The sequence below is a fragment of the Hemicordylus capensis genome, chromosome 1, assembly GCF_027244095.1.
Source record: "Hemicordylus capensis ecotype Gifberg chromosome 1, rHemCap1.1.pri, whole genome shotgun sequence".
Lineage (NCBI taxonomy): Eukaryota > Metazoa > Chordata > Lepidosauria > Squamata > Cordylidae > Hemicordylus > Hemicordylus capensis.
In genome coordinates, this window is record NC_069657.1 from 353,388,404 (window position 1) to 353,407,531 (window position 19,128).

The following is a 19,128-nucleotide window of genomic DNA, read 5'->3' on the forward strand; positions in this document are numbered from 1 at the left end:
ATATTTTTTTTCCTAAGCAAAGGAGATAACACTCATGTCCGTCTGTCAATGGGGGTTTTCCCTTACACCTTTTAAAAGTTGTTTTGCTTTGGGGCTTTTGCGAGTCCATTAGGAAATTAAAGTCTAGTGGCAAAGTCGACATCTAGTAAGCAAAAGGAGAGTCTGCTAACAGTGAGTCAAAATGAGAAAGAATATAACTGAAGGGAAATGGTGCTGAACCACTGAAAATAACATACGCGGAGCACACGCAGAGCGCAGTTATTGGTGCCATGAGGAGCTACAGAATTCTACCTGAATCATCTGCGTAGGTACTGAACCCATCATTATGTGTGTCAAAAGATCACAATCCAGATTATTTGATTTATCTTAAACACAAATTTATTTTTGTCTATATTACCTTAATAAAAATAAGTTGTTTCAGTACTGTTTTAGCCACTATTTTTAGTGCCATTTTAATGTCTAGTTTTAATTTTTCTTTTTGCTATATGCAAATTTTTTAAACAGAAAAATGAACAATTTTTTTATATTAAAAGAAATAAACAATCCTACTTTTGGTAGAAGACATGACTGAGCATTGGCGATAATCCCATGATAAATGGTACAAAATCAAGGCTATAAATACTTACCGGGTGGCATCAAAACTTTTGGTGTAGTGGCATGCCATTGAAGGAAGCACCTTCTGCAAGTGAAAGGAGAATCCATGCTGCTGTACCAAAAGTTGGACTGCCTCCCATTCAGGTGTAGATTTTATGGCAGAGTGGTGTCTAGGCTATACTGTACCATGCACAATATCTTAAAAATGAACAACTTCTTGCAGAAGAAAGGAGGAATTTTTGCTAACCTCACTGCTCTGATTCAGCTCAGGCCATGTCTGATTTAGTGATGGCATTGATGGCGATTTGCTTGGAGGTGCTTCTGCTGGTGAACTTGCATAACCTACCTCACCAGACTGATCTCCCACTTCTGAAACAGGAACCACTATAAAAGCCCAAAACAATGTTGTGTCAATGTCTTATAGCTTTTTATTAAAGCCACATTACTAATCATCATTTGTTCTGAATATCATTAACCTCATTTAATAATTATAGAAGTTGGCTAGTAAGAAATATACATATATATTTTTGCTAAATGCACACATTGTAGAAGTGATTGTTCCAAAATTACAGGCTACAAGAACTAATAGTGGCAGACATCCAGACTAAACCTCTGTGAATGTGCCTAGGTTTTCCACTGTAGATGGGTAGAGGGATTATTTTATTTATTTAAAACATGTACACACCACCCTCCAGTACACTACTGCTCGGAGCAGCTCACAACATTAATAAAAAGATACAATGTTAACTAAGATTAATAAAGTTAACCAAATTTAAGTTAAATAAGTTAAAAGCCAGGCTAAAATCACATTTAAAATTACATTTTGTTTTTAAAAGTTCCAAATTAAAAGTTATTTTAAAAGCTAAAAACCAAGAACCTTCTGCTATCTCCCTATGCAGTCACCTGTGCCTCCTGAAACTCTGCCCTCGAGGGTAGGCACCCCTCAAACTGTTTCAAGTGATTCAGAAATGATTATCTTCTAATACGTCTGTCTAGCAGTCAGTAATTACTATCAGTAATTACATACTGTCTAGCAGTCTGTCTAGCAGTCAGAATTACATTTTAGTAATTCAATGTTTATATTTCAAACATTAAACAAGCAGCCTTTGAACATAAAGAAAATATTGAAGAATATTGAGAAATCCTGCTACTTCTTACTTTCACTACCAAACCACAGATCACAAAGTGACTAGACTGGCCAAGAACCAAAAGAGGTCTGTGTGCATATGCAACGTACTTTGTAGGACTATGGTGCCAATTATCTCATCTAGCATCAGCTCTCTGTGAAGGGCTGCTGAGAAGGGTCTTGCAACTCCCCAAGAAGAGTTTTGGATCCAGGCAACGTTATACAACAGTCTTATTTAACAATATGAGTATAATTTTTATTAGCCTTTTCACATTAAATTTCACATTTTGCTGTCAAGTGTGTGGGTTTACAAAGAACTGTATCCCTGATGTTTGTTCACCTGCAGCATTCAGAGAGACAGAGGTGCTCTTGGCTACAAAAGGAAACTGCTAACTTGAAACTCATCCTTGCACATTTCCATTAAAAGAGTGAGTGAGTGTGTGTGTGTGGTTTTTTTAAAAACACTTTTAATACCACGCCATACACAAGTCCCTTGGACTAGAAACAGGAACCACTTATACTCCAAGTGTGGCTGTAGCAGCTGAAGAATTCACACAAGTCTCAAAAAAATCTTGTTTACCCTGTCCTCAAACCTACCCACATACAAAAACAGCACAAGAGCCACTGCAGAGAATAGGAAGCCCAAGCACCCTTCCTATACCCCAGTCCAGCCCTCACTCCATATGCAGCCTGGAGCATAACTTGCATAATACAGAATGAAGGCTAAATGGGGACATGGTAGATACACCAGATGCACACCAGTTTACTATTCCCTGAAACTGCCCTTTGTGCTGCCTGCATTCATAGGAAAAAGAAATTAGGTGTAAATAATGTGCCCAAATTCAGAGTGGATCAGGCTCAAAGTCAGATAGAAATAATGAACATTCTGAGAAGTTTCTCAGAACAAAAATACCTGCCGAGTCCTCCAAATCAATCAGCTTGGGCATTAAACTTTCCGGTAGTTTCTCAGGTAAGTCATAGCCATTCTTCCTAGCAACTACTAGATGGAAAGCAGCACAGAACTCGTCTAGTGTTAACGCACCATCTTTATCAAAGTCTGACAGTTCCCTGAGACAAAAGAAAATCATTATTTCTAAATTGTGTTTTATTGTACTTTTTGGAAAATAAAGTTTTACTAGAAAAAAAGAAGGCCTACATTACACAGTCTAGCAAAGGGCTGCACAAATCTGGCCCTCCTGCAAATGTTGGACTAGAACTCGCATCTTCCCTGACTCCGCCACTGTGGTTGGTTGGAGATGATGCAAGTTTTACTCCCAAAAACAGCTGGAGGGCCAAAGTTGTGCAGCACTGGTCTAATACTTCAATTCCAAATCACACTGTTTACCAACTAGTGAAAGCTAGTCACACAATACATAGGCACAAGCCTCACATGCTCTATTTGCTGTGGGACTGCATCAACTTGGGGTGTAGAAAGGGACTCAAATGTTTGAATCATCTCCTGCACAAAAGAAAATCAGTATGACAGATGCGAGTCAAGCCTAGACAAGCTTGGCTGTTTTTCTACTAATATGTGCAGGGAAGAGTTTGCATGGGGGAGCATTCAAACAATCCTCCCTCTCATTTCTACTCTAGTGATACAGTCCAGCAACAGATAAAGCATATTGGACTGTTGTATAGTGTGTTTCGCACCAAGTCATAAATCTATGTATCCAACTGTGAAACATGGCAATATCACGCAGTGATCAAGCACTGCGTTTCAGTAGCTGTTGGGCCCTATCACAGATTTATCCAGAGCATGAATGCTTAAAAAATGCAACACATGAGCAAAATTCCTGCATTACATGCAATATCAATATAAAGCTTGATGTGGAATACTGGATATTTTACACCTGAATCCAGTTCTCTAGCAATTACAAACTTGAGTTTTTGCTGAAAGTCTGGCCAGAAGAAAGTTTCCTGTTTGATAAATGGGAACAGGATTAAGATTCTACTGACATTTCAAGTACTAGATGTTTATTATAAATTTTAAAAATTATAAAAAGGTACTGTCTCTAACTGGTAGGCTTTTCAGCTTCACTATCTGTGATTCTGAACAAGGAACCACCCTCCACTTATTTATATTTCTCACTTACCAAATGTGCGAAAGCTCAAGAATAGGAAGCTTTGATTTTGTAAAAAATTCTTTAGCGGCAGACCCTAAAAATATTAAAACAATGTTTATGACTTAATTCAGAATTATAGTCTAATATTCAATTTATATTACAGAAATATTTTACTAAGGATGAGGTTTCAAAACTATGAGTGACTCAGAAAAAATTGTCATTTTTTGTCACAGAAGTTGGTAGCATTAATTGCGAAACACTGAATATAGTAAGAGTTGACCAGAATACTGTATTTACAACTAGAAAACTGAAGTACCTATCATACCTGCCGTAACTTGTGTGTTTAAAAAACTCACCTGGAATATATCCATTTAGATCAGGTTGAATAGTTTTAAATTGATTTACATAATACTGCCTTTGTTCGTCTGTTATTTTCCACGGATCATCATAGCTACTTGATTGCCTACGAATTTCATTTGTTGTTGTAGCTGATGCTACAGTTCGTACTGTTGTCTGGTCCTGTAATGAAATATTTTTCTTCAGCATTATATAAATGTATCAGTGGCCTACAGTTTCTATGTTATTTGCCTATGAAAAGAAAAGACAGTTATGTATTGATATAACTCTAAGCAGTGTTCCCTCTAAGGCGTGTGCATGCCTACAAGTTTTCTGACGTCCACTCAGTCCATTTTAGATCCCACTCAAGTTTAATCAGGAAAGCCCCATTCTGGATGCATGTGCGCGCACAATGCCTTGATACTGCTGCCCAGAACAAAACTCATTCTGAGCACAGATGAAAAAAAATTAGAGTACTGGCTCTAAGTGTCTTTTATATAATGCTAGTTGAGCAGGGTTATAAAAAACAAAATATTCTGAACATTTAAATAAGTTAGAAATGGCAACATTCATGTCAGCAACACAAAGATATGAAAAGTATGCAGAGAATAGTTAAAAAAAAATCTAAGCACAAAGAAAAGCTGAAATTTGGCTTTGCAAATGCTAGCAGGTTTTTAACTTAAATTTTATCAAGATGCTCCAGCAACTTCCACAGAAGTTGTATTTTAGCTAAATAGTGGGCTAATGTTTGATCTTAAATCATTCACATTTAGAATCACAGCATAAGCCTTTGATGACAATATGAAAATGACTGACATTAACTGGAATGAAGCAAATCAAAATAATACCAATAAAATGTCACACCTGGACAGAAGCAGGATGCATGGCTAAAATAGTACTGGTTGGTGTGTTATCTGCAAAACTGACCCAGTTTTCTTGATGCGGTGGTGGTGAATGGCCAGACCACATTGGATCACCAGCATTACAGGAGCCTGAAAACCAGCACACAGTTCAGTTTCAAGATTACCACACAGCCTATATAAAAAGGAAAAACTGATTTGAAATGCAATTTCTAAGTTTGTAACATTGCAACATTCTAACTATCAGTTCCTATGATCAGGAGCCAAGGGGCTGTTCCGTGGTGCAGCAGTTAGAGTGTTGGACTAGGACCGGGGAGACCCGAGTTCAAATCCCAATTCAGCTATGAAACTCACTGGGTGATTCTGGGCCAGTCATGTATCTCAGCCTATCTCACAGGGTTGTTGTGAGGGTAACTATAACATGTACAGCGCTCTGGACTCCCTAGAGAAGAATGGGATATAAATGCAATAAAGTAAAAAAAATTAAAAAGTTCCTATGATTTGTCTTCCCCCCACACCCAACCTCCACATCAAAGTCTTCTGAAACTAAGGAGAGCTGGCATGGCATAGGCAGGCTGGGCAGCTGTTTAGAAGAAAAAACCCAACACTTTCACTGGGTTAGATGAAACTCCTTGTATGAACCCAAGTAGCTTTTAGAATCCTGGCATATAACCTCACTCACCAGACAGTTCCAATATCAGACCATAGTTTGACCATTGAGGACATGCCTCAGTTTACATACCCCAATGCTTTCTCTCACCTTCTGGTTCATGATAAAAACAGGTTGCTTACCTGTAACAGTTGATCTCTCTGGTGATCCATGTTCACTCACAACTGGGACTTCTACACCTGAGCATAATCCCGCAGAGCAATATCGAGCTCCATGAGGCACTCAGGCATTCTGAGGCACACGAGAAGCATCCGTTGAGAGTGTGCCCTCTCAGCAGGAGAGCACTTTCTTGCTCACTTCCTGAAGCAGCCGCTGTGATGTGTGAGGAAAGGTGGACCAATAAAGTCCAGGTGAGAAAAACAAGACACTAATATTATGGAGACACGCTAGCAGTGGGGAAGGTCGGGTAGGTGTTCTGAGTGAACATGGATCACCAGAGAGATCATCTGTTACGGGCAAGTAACCTGTTTATCTCTCACGTGATTTATGTTCCATCACAACTGGGTGACTGAAAAGCTCTGGAGACGGAGATGGGTGCTAGCGTGTTTCGAGCACTTTTTTCAAAACTGTCCTACCAAAGTTGACTTCAGCAGCAGAGCAGAGGTCCACAGCCTAGTGCAGTGGTTCCCAACCTGGGTTCCTCTAGATGCTGCTCAATTACAACAGCCAGCATCCCCATGGGAATTATGGGAATTGTAGTTCAGCAACAACTGGAGGAACCGAGGTTGGGAACCTCTGGCATAGTGTCTCACAAAAGACAAGCCTGAAGACCAGGTAGCAGCCTTGCAGATATCAGCCATGCTAATGGGCAGCAGAGGTGGCCATGGCTCTGGTAGAATGAGCCTTAACCCTTGCTGGTGGCTGGATTCCCTGTTGCCTGTAACAAGAGAAGATGAGCTCAACACGCCAGTTTGACAGTCTTTGGCATGAGACGGGGTGCCCCTGCTAGCTCCCGAACAGGAGATAACTTGTTGGACTGTGGAAAAATTTAGTGCGGTCCAAATAGTAGAGTAGACATCTATGAACATCAAAAGAGTACACAGATTTTTATAAGGGTGTCGAAGGGTTAACGAAGAAGGTAAACAGAACAATATCCTGGTTAAGGTGAAAACCAGAGACCACCTTGGGTGGAATGAGGATCAGGACCAAGGACTACTTTGTCAGAGTAGAACTTGTATGTATTGGTTTATTTCGGCCCAAGGCCAGCATAAAGTAGAACTTGGTATATGGTGAATCAAAGCAAAAAGTTCGCTATCTAGAAGATGTGATGGTTATCAGAAAGGTGGTCTTTAGGGAGAGGTTCCTTAGGGATGAAAATATAAGAGGTTCGGAGGGCAGCTCAGTCAAGGAAGACAGAACTAGAGATAGACTCCAGGGCACAACTGGCTCTTATACAAGAGAATACAAGTTGTTAACTCCCCTAAGGAATCTCTTAAGAGTCCGGGTGTATGAAGACTGAATGGCTATCCCATCCCAGATGATACTCGGAGACAGCAGCCAGGTGAACCTTCAGTGAAGTGTTGGAAAGTTCCGATCATTTAAGATATGTCAAATATAGGAGAATCTGCTGGATGGAGATGGGAAATGGAATAAAGTGTTTTAAGTTTGCCTAAGAAGTAGAGCATTTCCACTTGCATATGCAGTTTCTCCGGGTGGATTCCTTCCTTTCATTAAGAAGGAAGGATCTCAGTTAATAATTTATCTTCCAAGCTGTAAGGTTGAGGGTTCCAAGACTGTGATGGAGAATGCGTCTGGACTCTTAGGAACATAGGAAGCTGCCATATACTGAGTCAGACCATCTAGTTTGGTATTGTCTACACAGACTGGCAGCGGCTTCTCCAAGGTTGCAGGCAGGAATATCTCTCAGTCCTATCTTGGAGATTCCAGGGAGGGAACTTGGAACCTTCTGCTCTTCCCAGAGAGGCTCCATCCCCTAAGGGGAATATCTTACAGTGCTCACACATCAAGTCTCCAATTCATATGCAACTAGGGCAGACCCTGCTTAGCTAAGTGGACATGTCATGTTTGCTACCACAAGACCAGTTCTCCTGGTCTCTCTTGGGAGAGTAGGCCATGTTGATGAGGGACTCAATGCTGTCCCTTTTGACAACCATACTAAGGTGGGAAACCATGGTATCTGGGCCACCACAGAGACAGGAGGATACAACGAGTTCCCTCCAGGAGGATTTTGCCACAAACAGTCTTAGGTCCAGGATACCTCAAGAGAGCACCTTCTTCTGTATGATCCCCACTGTATATTTAGGTCATCTGAGGAGGTCTGTCTCCAGTTACCACCAGTACGTCTGGTGGCAACTCAGAGGCTGGCCTTCTCTATAGCCGCTCCTGGGCTGTGAAATGTGCTCCCTGCAGAAATCTGTAATTTGAACTCTTTATTGACCTTCAAGAAAGCCCTTAATACTTATCTGTTTGGCCGGGCCTTCCAGGATTTTTAAACTGTTGTAAGGGGTTTTTAATGTACTGGGTTTTTAAAAGGGTTTTTAAATGGTTTTTTAACTGGTTGTTTTATGGTATTTTAGGATTTTTGTTTTTGTTGTGGATTGATGTTGACTGTTTTTGTTTTGTTTGTAAACCGCCCTGGGCCAAATTGGGAGGAGCGGTATAAAAATTCAATAAATAAATAAATACAAAGGGGAGTACCCCAGACATTGGGGTACTCTCATTCGTGTTGGGTAGAAAAAGCCAGATCGCTGCTTAGTGAGTTGGCAAAGGTATTTTTGACACCACGGATGTGGAGAGCAATCAGGTGGACATGATTCCCCAGACACTACTCTCATAGCTGAAGTGACAGGTTGTTGAGAGATCTGGAGACAATGCCACCCTAATTATTTTATATATCCTATGGCGATAGTATTGTCCAAGTGGACCTGTACTGTATGATCCTTTAGAATGGGCAAGAACACCTTCAAAGCCAGAAAGACAACTAGAAGCTAAAGAAAGTTGATGTGGAGAGCTTGTTGAGTGTTCCAATGGCCCTGAGCATTTAGATCGCAGCAGTTGACTCCCCACCCCCATAGAGAGGTGAGTGTGACCAATGGGATCGGAAATGAAAGGGGACGCCCTGAGAGAGGGAGTGAGGGACCATCCACCAATGGAGAGAGTGTAGGGCATTGGTTGGAAGGGTCAGCCACGTGCTCTGCTTATCCTGGTTTGACTGGAAGACACACAGGAACCAACTCTGCAGTCGGCACATTTTTAGACGAACATGGGATATAGTTGTCGTGCCATCAATCCCAAGAGGCACTGTAGAGAGCAAGCTCTGTGTTTGGAATTGTTCCAAAATAAATAAATCAGGTTGATAATAGGGGCTTTCTTGTCGTCTGGAAGATAAACATATTTCGAATTCTCATCTAGGACAACACCAATAAATGGGATGCATCTCTGTGGTGTTAAGTGTAACTTCTTTTAGTTGACTGTCAAGCCCAGATCAGTTAGGAGCAACAAAGTGTATTGACTTGAGAATAGAGAGTCCTTGCACCTGCCTTTTATTAACCATTTGTCTAAAAAAAGGTATATGGGGCACCCTGTGTGCGAAGGTGAGCTATAACTGTACTCATACATTTGGTAAATACATGGGGGTGCTGTGGACAGGCCGAAAGGAAGGACTGTATATTGATAGGCCCTGGAACCCAAAAAAACAGATACTTCAGGTGACATGACCCGATAGTTATGTGAAGGTAAACTTTCTTTATATCTGAGGTCACAAACCACTCCTCCTCTGATACGAGAGGAAGAATGGTTGATTTCCGGAAGAAATCAACCGGAACTACCTCAGGTGCACAAACTCATTTAGCTCAGAATAGGGCAGAGTCCCCCCCTATCTTTTGAGAACCTGAAAGTACATCAAATAAAAACCGCTATCCATAGCCTCAGATGGGATAGGCTCCATCACACCCTTCCCAAGACAGCAAAGTACTTCTTGCTCAAGGGTAGGAGAGTGTATATATTTTATACCTGTATAAACAGGTAGAGTGTTAAACTCGATAGCAAAGCCCAAAGAGACAATGCTCAACACCTAGGCTATATTCCCTCTAAGATGCGCGTGTGAGCACAGGCTAGCACAAAATTCAACCTCCCTATGCAGCGATTCCAAGCAGCCACGCATTGTTTGTATGCAGCCACTACCGGTTTCCCCACTGCCGGCTTCTCCCACCCACTGCAGCGTGGCTGCTTCTCCCGCCCCAACTGCTGCCTTTCCCTTCACCACCTGTTCACTATCTCCGCCAACCACCACCGTGTGAGCTCTTGCCACAAGGAGATCAGCTCCCTCCTGCAAGCAGAGCCGTTTCCACTATCCTGGATGCAGCAAGAGCCATTTCCCCCTGTTCTGGACATCACTACAGATGACAGAGAAGCCTGCACTTTGCTAATTGCAGGGGCCAGGGTGAATGCGAGCCTGCTCTAGTCATGGAGGCTCCCTGCTGGACAAGGAGCAGGAGGAGCCAATGCAGCAATTCAAGTTGTATTTGTTCTTTGTTATAATGTGCCTGTCTTAATTGCTGTGACGGAAGTAATGTAGAAGATATGCACAAAGCACCGCTGTGGGGAGATTAATTTTATGTGTCATGTATTTTAGAATTCTAATTATTGATGATGTTAAATTGCTGCTTTAGGCTTTTAAAAAAAGGTTTGTTCCAATTTATTCTATGTTCCTGTATTGTTTGATGCTTTGTTATGCAGCTTCCCTGCTTCTTCCCCACAGCTGCTTCTCTCCGCCCCGCACTGCTGCCTGTTCGCTGCCACCAGCCACCACTGGGGGCTCTTGCCATGGTAAGATCAGGGAGATCGGCAGCTCCCTCCTGCAAGTCGGAGAGCAGTTTCCCCACTCTGGATGCAGCAAGAGCTCTACTACAAGTAACGGCAGGTGCCTGTGCTTTGCTAATGGCAGGAGCCAGGGCACGTGCATGCTTGCTGTAGTCACGGAGGCTTCCTGTTGCAGGAGGCACGGGAAGAGCCAGCATGGCAATTCAAGCTGTTGTGGGGCTGACGAAAGCGTAAGCAGGCAAAACACAAACACACAAAGGTTGATTTAAAAAACCTGAAGGTAATCTTGTGGTTACCTTGTGAGACTGCGGGGCAAGAGACTTGAGGGGGAAACAGCTGGGCAGAAGGCTAGTAATGGAAGGACCGTGTGGCAGAGCAATTCATTCATTGCTGCTGCTGAATCTTTCTGAACCTTTCTTGACTGACTTAAGCCCTTTTCAAACCCTTTCAAAGAACCCACCCAGAGTTTTGGGTGGTATAAAAATATGTTAAATAACAAACAAACTCCAAAAGGCTGAGGTAGGAATTCCGCTAATAAATATATATTTATAAATTTATAGATGAAGTATTGGATGCTGGTGCTGGTATGGTGCTGTGGAAATACAGAATTTTCCTCCCCCCCCACCCCCGGCTGAAAGAAAATATATTTTTGAATGTTTACTTATTAGTTCAATATTAGTTGAGTATTAGCTGAATTAGTTCTTTTTTAAAAAATACATGATTTTAAGAAATCTTAACACATAATGAAATATCCCCACGCACCCCCACTCTAACTTCCCAACCTCACAATACTTGCTGTTTTATTTTTATAATATGCATGTGTGTGTGCATGTGTGTAGTATCTATAGTGGAACATAATAATGCACATGCGCGCATGCTGCCTTGATACTGCTGTTCAGAACAAAATTCATTCTGCACACACGACAAAAAATTAGAAGAAACACTGGCATGCACCTAGGCATCAGATGTTATTTGTTGCCAAGAGGAGAGGAAGGGGGCAATTAAGCAATGGAAGGGGGAGTAAAGGAACTTTCAGGGCAGAAGCATCAGAACAACTATTTGGGCTTGTCCTGAGGTTCTGCCCATTAGGGCTGACGTTGACACTGATTATAAGGCTTCGTGGAGTAGAATTTAGAGGAGTGTCCAAAGTCTCTCCAATCCGGTTGTTTATACTGGAACCTTTGTTTATTATAGGTCCTGTATCTCTGAGAAAATGACGACTGAAGAGAGGCAGTGAGTATTTTGGCTGTGAAACAATACTTCTTCAATGTCTCAATTTTGTCCATTTGGGAAGAGAAGAGGCCATTACCATCCAAGGGTAAGTTTTTTATTTTGTTCTTCATATTCATTTCCAAAGTAAGGGTTCCAGAGTAAGGCATGCCTGCAGAGGATTCAGTCTCTGTGAGATGTTTTGCGGTGCTCAGATGTCATGCGATATTCACAGATTTACTGAGTGTAGCCATGAATTTGTCTTAAAAGCTGTCAGTGAGGTCAGTCAAATCCACTTTCAGATCATGCCAGATAAAATGGTGAAATTTGGTCATGCAGGCCATATAATTAGTGATCTTTAAGGCAAGTCATGAAGCTGAATAGAATCTTCTACCCATCACATCTAGCTTCTTGCCCTCTTTATCAAAAGGTGCTGAATGTTTCTTTCCCAACTTTTGCTAATTGTGCAGTCCACTATAATCGAGTTGGGGGAGAATGCTTAAAAAGGAAAGGGCAGGATTCTTCCTGCAGCCTATAAAGACACTCTAGGCCCTAAGAGATAATAGTAAAGGAACAAGAGCATCCCAGGAGATCTTAGGAGCACTGACCAATACAGGAAGCATAGGAAGTGAAGCCAGTTGACTGGAAGAGGCCAAGGACATAAAATCATGAACTGAGTCCTTAATCTCCTGAATAGGTATTTGCAATTCTAGACCTAGAGCTCTTGCCCTCTCAGTGACTTGCACTAAGATTAGTCTCTTCCACGGGAGAGGCTGTAGGTGGTGCAGCCATGTATTCATGTGGTGATGGGTCAGACAGATTTTCTGTCTGAACCAAGTCCTCCCTCATCAGAGGAAGAATTATACTCTCCCCCATCAGAGTAAACTAATAGTGTGGGGAACTGAGAGGTTGTCCTGTATACTGGGTAGGTGTTGGGCGGAGCAGGGGTGACTCGGAGGTAGAGCTGCAGGCACAACAGATTGTTTAAGGGGTCAGATGTAGTCAAGGCCTCTCTGCCAACAGGTGTGTGTGGTTAGGAAACAAGGCCTCTTAATTTCATCGTCTTCCACCACCAATAGTCCTCAAAATCATAAGACAGACCAGGGAAGGCAAAATGAAAAAGAACTCTGTAGCACTCAAAACCATGAATGAGACCAGGGTCAAGGGCACCCAGTGAACTCAAGTAGTTGGGTGGCCTGGATGGAAGTAGAGTAATGGAACCTCTCCTTCCAAGGGTAAGAAAGGGAGCACCTGCGATTATGTTGAGCCGAAGGGGTCTTTAGCACAAGTGGAAGGGAAGCGGCATCATCATAACCAAGACCGTGCAAGCGAAATCTCTTAAAGGTAGAAGCTGAAAGGGTTGTACTGGTAGAACTCATCAGGGATTCCATATGCCTCGCAGAAGATATGGAAGTAGCTAGGGAAGGCTTCATGGGAGAGCACGAGTGGTCCTTTTCCAAACCCAAGCCACTCCTATGAGAAGAGTGGCCTGGGGTAGAAGCAGGTGAGTTGTCTGACAATTAGCGATGGAGGCTTTGCTGGTAAAGGAGACAGATGAGTCATTGACAGGTGTCAGTCATTGAAGGGTTAGAGGTGGTAGACATAGATGGTGTCTTCCTGATAGGTGGTTCTGTTAATGATGTCGAAGCCCACTCATGGTACAAAGCCACTAGAGATAGCAGTCTTTGGTATAGATGAAGTGTAGCAAGAATCAGAAACACGTCTAGTTGAAGAAGGTAAAAATGTCCCATGACAATGAGCCATGGGAGGCAATGTTGTATGCGGCGATGACAAGGACATCGACAAGGAAGATGGCACACGACGGCACATAGACTCTGATTGTCCAGCAGTGAAGTGCCTGTACTTCTTGTGTCGGTGGTATTGATCGCCCTTGTTGACAGATGTCGGCTTTTTAAAACAACAACAAATATTTATATACCGCTTTTCAACAAAAGTTTTCCAAAGCGGTTTACATAGAGAAATAATAAATAAATAAGTTGGATCCCTGTCCCCAAAGGGCTCACAACCTAAAAAGAAACATAAGGTAGACACCAGCAACGGCCACTGGAGGGATGCTGTGCTGGGGGTGGATAGGGCCAGTTGCTCTTCCTCTGCTGAATACAATAGCATCACCACGTTAAAAAGGTGCCTCTTTGCCTAGTTAGCAGGGATTAAAAGTGGAGTCACCATGGTGTTTCAAAAGCATCAAGGGTTGAGTACTCGATATTGGAGTCAATGTAGAACGTAGGCGATCAGCTGATGTTGGGGACGATGAGGTCGATGGGCTTGGCATCGGGGTTGGGGGCCGAAGTGCAGTTTTGTAAAAGGCAGCTCATAGACCAAGTTCTCTGCTCTTTCATGTTTGTTTAGAGAACAAGAGGCAGATCTTGCAGGGATTAATATTCCTCCCACCCCGCCCCCGGCTGCAAATTAAGCACTCGTGCCTGTCAGAAGACAAGAAGATACTCCTGCAGGACTTATAGCGCTTGAACGTCTTTTTTTAGTCCATAGGGCACAAGAGTAGTCTAAGCTGGGCCAGGGTAAAAAAACCCAAATAGATTGTATAACGGACCAGAATTGAGAGGGAAATCCAAATAATAGTCACAGAAACGGTGCGAAGGCAAGCCGAGCAAAGAGTAAACACATTCTTCCCACAGGTGTAGAGAGAGAGAGAAAAGAGGAGAAGAACCTTCGCAATGCAATAAGCACGGCAGATGAGAAGGAACCAAGAAGGTGCTCTCCCGCCAGATGCTTCTCACGTGCCTCAGAATGCCAGAGACCACCTCATGGAGCTTGAGATTCCTCCACGAGACTACTGCGCAAGCACAGAAGACCTAGTTGTAAGGGAACATGGATCACCTCAGAGATCTATTGTCATTATATCTGAATCAGGCAAAGTATGGTTACCATCTGCCTCCAAATCAGAACTAGAAACTTAGTTTAAGCCATGGCTTCCAAGTTTGCTTTGGAGGCAAACTATAGCTGTATTCAGACACTGTGGGTATGTGCATTGAGATGCCTGTATATTTGTACATGTTTTGTTTGAATGACTGTACTTATGTTCATTTTAGAAGTGAACCTGGGTAGAAGTACCTCAAATGCATGGTACAGATAGGAAGTGTATTTCTGCACCTGCACACAGATCTGTATATTGCATTATATGAGTGCAGAACATATATTATGACTAGGGGTTCCAGTATACTAATTCTGGCTGAAATACAGGTTACCATAAACCAGAATGCGAAGGAGGCAATCAGAATGCTTAAGGTGAAAAAAGAGTGGGTAAGACCAAGGCATGGCTGATAGAGCAACCATGATTTGGCAATGTTATCTGAACCAGGCCACTATCTTTAATAATATGGCACAGACAGTGGATCTCTGCGTCTTCTGTCCTGTGCTTCTGCCTGCTCCCTGGTTCAGTAGACTAGAGGCAAAACTACACCAAGGTAACAGGTTGAGTGCTGTGCTGCATATGCATGCTACAGCAGCACAGTCTAGTACAGGGGTGGGCAAACTTGGCCCACTTGGTTTTCCCACTCCTGGCCTTTACCACTCTTCTCTTATACTTGCCAAAAAAGGATGAACACATATATACACAAATATTTACACAAATATAGAAATATATACAAAATATACACACAAATATTTGGGTTGTTAATTTTACTCTTAACATTCCCATGCGGACTTTACAAAAAATTTCACTTCTTCTTCAGACAACCAATCATGCTGAATTAACAGATACTAAGGCTTGGAAATAAAGCTTTAGATTAAAGTCCTTGCTAGTTTACTATTCTGTTAGAAAATGTCACTTGAATACTTCAGTACAGAGAAAAGTTAATCCTACTTTAAAACCGAGTCTAATTTGGTAGTGAAAAGTTTTTTACTCCTTAAAACTAAAACAGAACGGACTAGAAGATAATAGAAGAATTTTGCATTACTCAAAGAAAAAGTTAGTGCTAGCAATTTAAGGTTTTCTTCAGTCAATTTATGACATCAAAGTCAAAGTTGGCTGATCCAGCTACGTATATAGCCAATCCCAGCTCATCTTGCAATTCACAGCAATCTCTGTTCCTATTTAGGTCTGAAATTTAGAAACTTAGCATTGAGAATATTATGAACTCAACCCACGGATGCTCCATTAAAGTGAATGAGAGTTGCACAAGACCAATAACTTCTGTTAGGATGAAATGTTTCAGTTGCTGGGACAAGTTAACATCATATACTAAATGTGCAAGTCTTCAAGTACTCTTAGCAAAACTAACAGCAAACTTCATTATTCACTTCAGCCTGATGTGACATTATAGCAGAACCAGGAATGTGGCAATTTATACCACTAAAACAGACAAGATAGTCAGATCTTTGAACTGACTGAAAATGTTCTATTGAAGCTTGAAAAAAAAATGAACATTTCTTTTTATACAGTCAATCTCTTTTCTAGTACTGACATCATGAAAATTATCTAATGCTTATCAATTTACTAGATTTAAATTACAATATAAATGAACCTAGTTGCTGACCAATGAAACATGGATCTCTTTTTCTATTAAAGAAAACAACAGCTAAAATTTGCTTTCATTTCCTACAGAAAGTAAAGTCAAAGACCAGACCAGATGCATACTTCTGCTCAACAAGCTCTCTAGCAAGGCAAGGCTTAAACCCTAAGTACCCTCTCCCAAGAATCACATCTGGTGGCAAAAAACTGGAAGAGACAGGAGTCAAAGTGAATAATAATTGGAAGGGGAAGGATGGACACTGAGCGGGGGAACCGGAATCTCAAGCAGCAACCCCAAAATGACATAAACAAAGTATACACCAAGCTTGGCCTAATACAAACACCTCAATACCAGGGCCATGAGTAAGCCATGAATCCAAAATAACTAACCTACCTCACAGGGTTGTTGTGAGAACAAACAATCATGTACTGGGCTTCATGGAAGAAAAGCAGGATATAAATTTAAACAAACAAACCACAGAATATGGCTGCTAATTTCAGCTTCCAGAGATTAGCTTGGGTTTGTTTGTTTTTTAAACCAAGCTCCTATCCCTTGTGGCTAGAAGATAGATTTGAAAGTGTGTCAACGATGGCTAATGAAATCTCAGAAGTTTGAAACATAACCAAAAAAGTTTTTCAGTTTTTCAGGCTTCAGTGTCCTTGGCCTTGTCCATGCTACCATCCCCCCTGCTTCCCAAAGAGAATAAGAGATAAGAAAAAAAGACATTTTTTTAAAAAACCAAGGCAGAGAATTCAATATATTAATTACATGCTGTGTGAAGTACTTCCTTTTGTCTGTCCTAAAATTCCCGGCCTTCAGTTTCATGAGATGACCCCTAATTCTAGTGTTGTGAGAAGGAGAAAATTTTCTCTGTCCACTCCCTCTACTCCATGCATAATTTTATACATCTCTTGTGTCTTCTTGTAGTCACCTCTTTTCCAAACCACAAAGCTCCAGATGCTGTAGCCTTGCCTCACAGGGAAGGTACTCCAGGCCCCTATCATCTTGGTTGCCCACTTCTGCACCTTTTCCAGTTCTACAACATCCTTCTTAAGCACCAAATATGGCAGCACTATAGATTTGTCTAAGGGAATTCCAATGTTAGCATTTTCATTTCCAATCCCTTTCCTGATGATACCTAGCATGGAATTTGCCTTTTTCACAGTTGCTGCACATTGAGTCGACACTTTCAATATGCTGTCTATCACGACCCCAAGATCTCTCTCCTGGTCAGTCACTGACAGCTCAGATCTCATCAGTGTATGTGTAAAGTTGATGTTTTTTGATCCAATTTGCATCATTTACACTTGCTTACACTGAACCGCATTTGCCATTTTGTTGCCCACTTACCCAGTTTGGAGAGATCCTTTTGGAGCTCCTCACAATCTGTTGTGGATTTCATACCCTAAATAGTTTGGTATTATCTGCAAATTTGGCCTTACTTCTCTGCTTACCCCAACCAGTTACCAATCCACACATTAACCTGTCCCCTTATCCCAGGACTGCTATATTTCTCTCAAGAGCCTTTGGTGGGGAACCTTGTCAAAAGCTTTTTGGAAGCCCTAGTATATTATATCAACCAGATCACATTTACCCACATGCCTGTTGACATTCTAAATGAACTCCAGAAGGTTCATGAGGCAAGATATGCCCGTGTAGAAGGTATGCTGGTTCTCCTTCAGCAGGGCCTTGCTTTTATATGCGTAACTATTTGTCCTTAAGTATGCTTTCCATCAATTTACCTTGGACAGAAGTTAAGCTAACCAGCCTGTAATTTTCTGGATCCCTGTTTGAAAATCAGTTACATTAGCTACTTTCCAGGCCTCTGGTACAGATCACGATTGTGGGGACAAGTTATATTTTTGCTAGGAGATCAGCAATTTCACATTTGAGTTCCTTCAGAACTCTTAGATGGATGCCATCTGGCCCTGGTGATTTGTTCAGTTTTAGTTTTTCAAGACAGTTTAGAACATCCTCTCTCATCAGTCGCCAAGCCCGAGAAGCTCAGTTCTGGAGTGGATATATAGTCAGTATCCTCCACCATGAAGACAAATGCAAAGACCTCATTCAGCCTCTTTGCAGTCTCCTTATCCTCCTTAAAATCCACTTCATGCCTGCATCACCCTGGCAGGTTTTCTGCTTCTGTTATGTTTAAAGAGGTTTTTATTGTTCCCCTTGACACTTCTAGCTATATGCTCCTCAAACTCTTTTTGCATCCCTTATTGACTCCTTGCATTCCTTTGCCAGTGTTTATGTTGTTTTCTGTTCATTTGGGCAGGACTCCCATTTTCTGAAGGAAGACTTCTTCCCTTTTATTGCTTCCTTGACTCTACTTTCAGCCATGCTAGCATCCTCCTGAACTTGGTAGTCATTCCTCCTTCTTGGTATACATTCCAACTGAGCTTCTATTTTTGTGGTTTTGATTGTGTTCTGGAGTGATTAGACTCTCCTAACTTTGGCTTTCAGCTTCCTTTTTACCAGTTTCTTCTTCTGAAGTCCAATGTATCTGTGTTGGACTTCCTTGGCAGTGCTCCACTTCAAGCAGGTCTAGGGCACCACTCAGAATTAAATCCAACATTACCTTGGATTTGAGCTTCAAATAAACTTCAAAGTTCACTTTGCGACTGGGTTGTCTGGAACAGATCAGGAGTTCATAGCAGCCATGACAACTATCAGCTTGTCCCAAGCAGTCTCGGGTCCAACACATGATGCTGGTCACATGCTCTGTTTTGTCTTTTAGGTCATGTTCCATGGCTGAGGACTCATGTTATGTCCTCATTGTCATGGACGGACCACCATATGGTTAAGGTAGGATTTGCAGCCACAACCCCTCTAAAGGGGTGAAGGACCTATTAGGCTGGCCTACCCAAGAAGGTTGTTGGATCCAATAGGATTCCAAGAAGCCTTGGAAGGATTTAGAATTGGCTCTGCCGATGATTCTGTCAGTGCTCTGGTGAAAACATCGAACAACAAACTCACTAAAGCAGTTAACACA

At 41.9% G+C, this 19,128-nt stretch overlaps 1 protein-coding gene across 7 annotated transcripts in view; it reads right to left on the reverse strand.

Annotated features, from left to right (window-relative positions):
• The window catches only part of REPS1 (RALBP1 associated Eps domain containing 1), a 77,956-nt gene that overhangs the window by 30,124 nt on the left and 28,704 nt on the right, over positions 1 to 19,128 (reverse strand). For 6 of the 7 annotated variants that reach the window (XM_053289470.1, XM_053289443.1, XM_053289452.1 and 3 more), the window contains exons 5-9: positions 4,984 to 5,111; positions 4,140 to 4,302; positions 3,814 to 3,877; positions 2,634 to 2,788; positions 842 to 978 (exon numbers count right to left, since the gene is read on the reverse strand). In XM_053289470.1, the coding sequence (XP_053145445.1) occupies positions 842 to 978; positions 2,634 to 2,788; positions 3,814 to 3,877; positions 4,140 to 4,302; positions 4,984 to 5,111 (647 nt within the window). The remainder of the gene's footprint in view (positions 1 to 841; positions 979 to 2,633; positions 2,789 to 3,813; positions 3,878 to 4,139; positions 4,303 to 4,983; positions 5,112 to 19,128) is intronic. The other variant, XM_053289436.1, reaches the window with a different exon arrangement.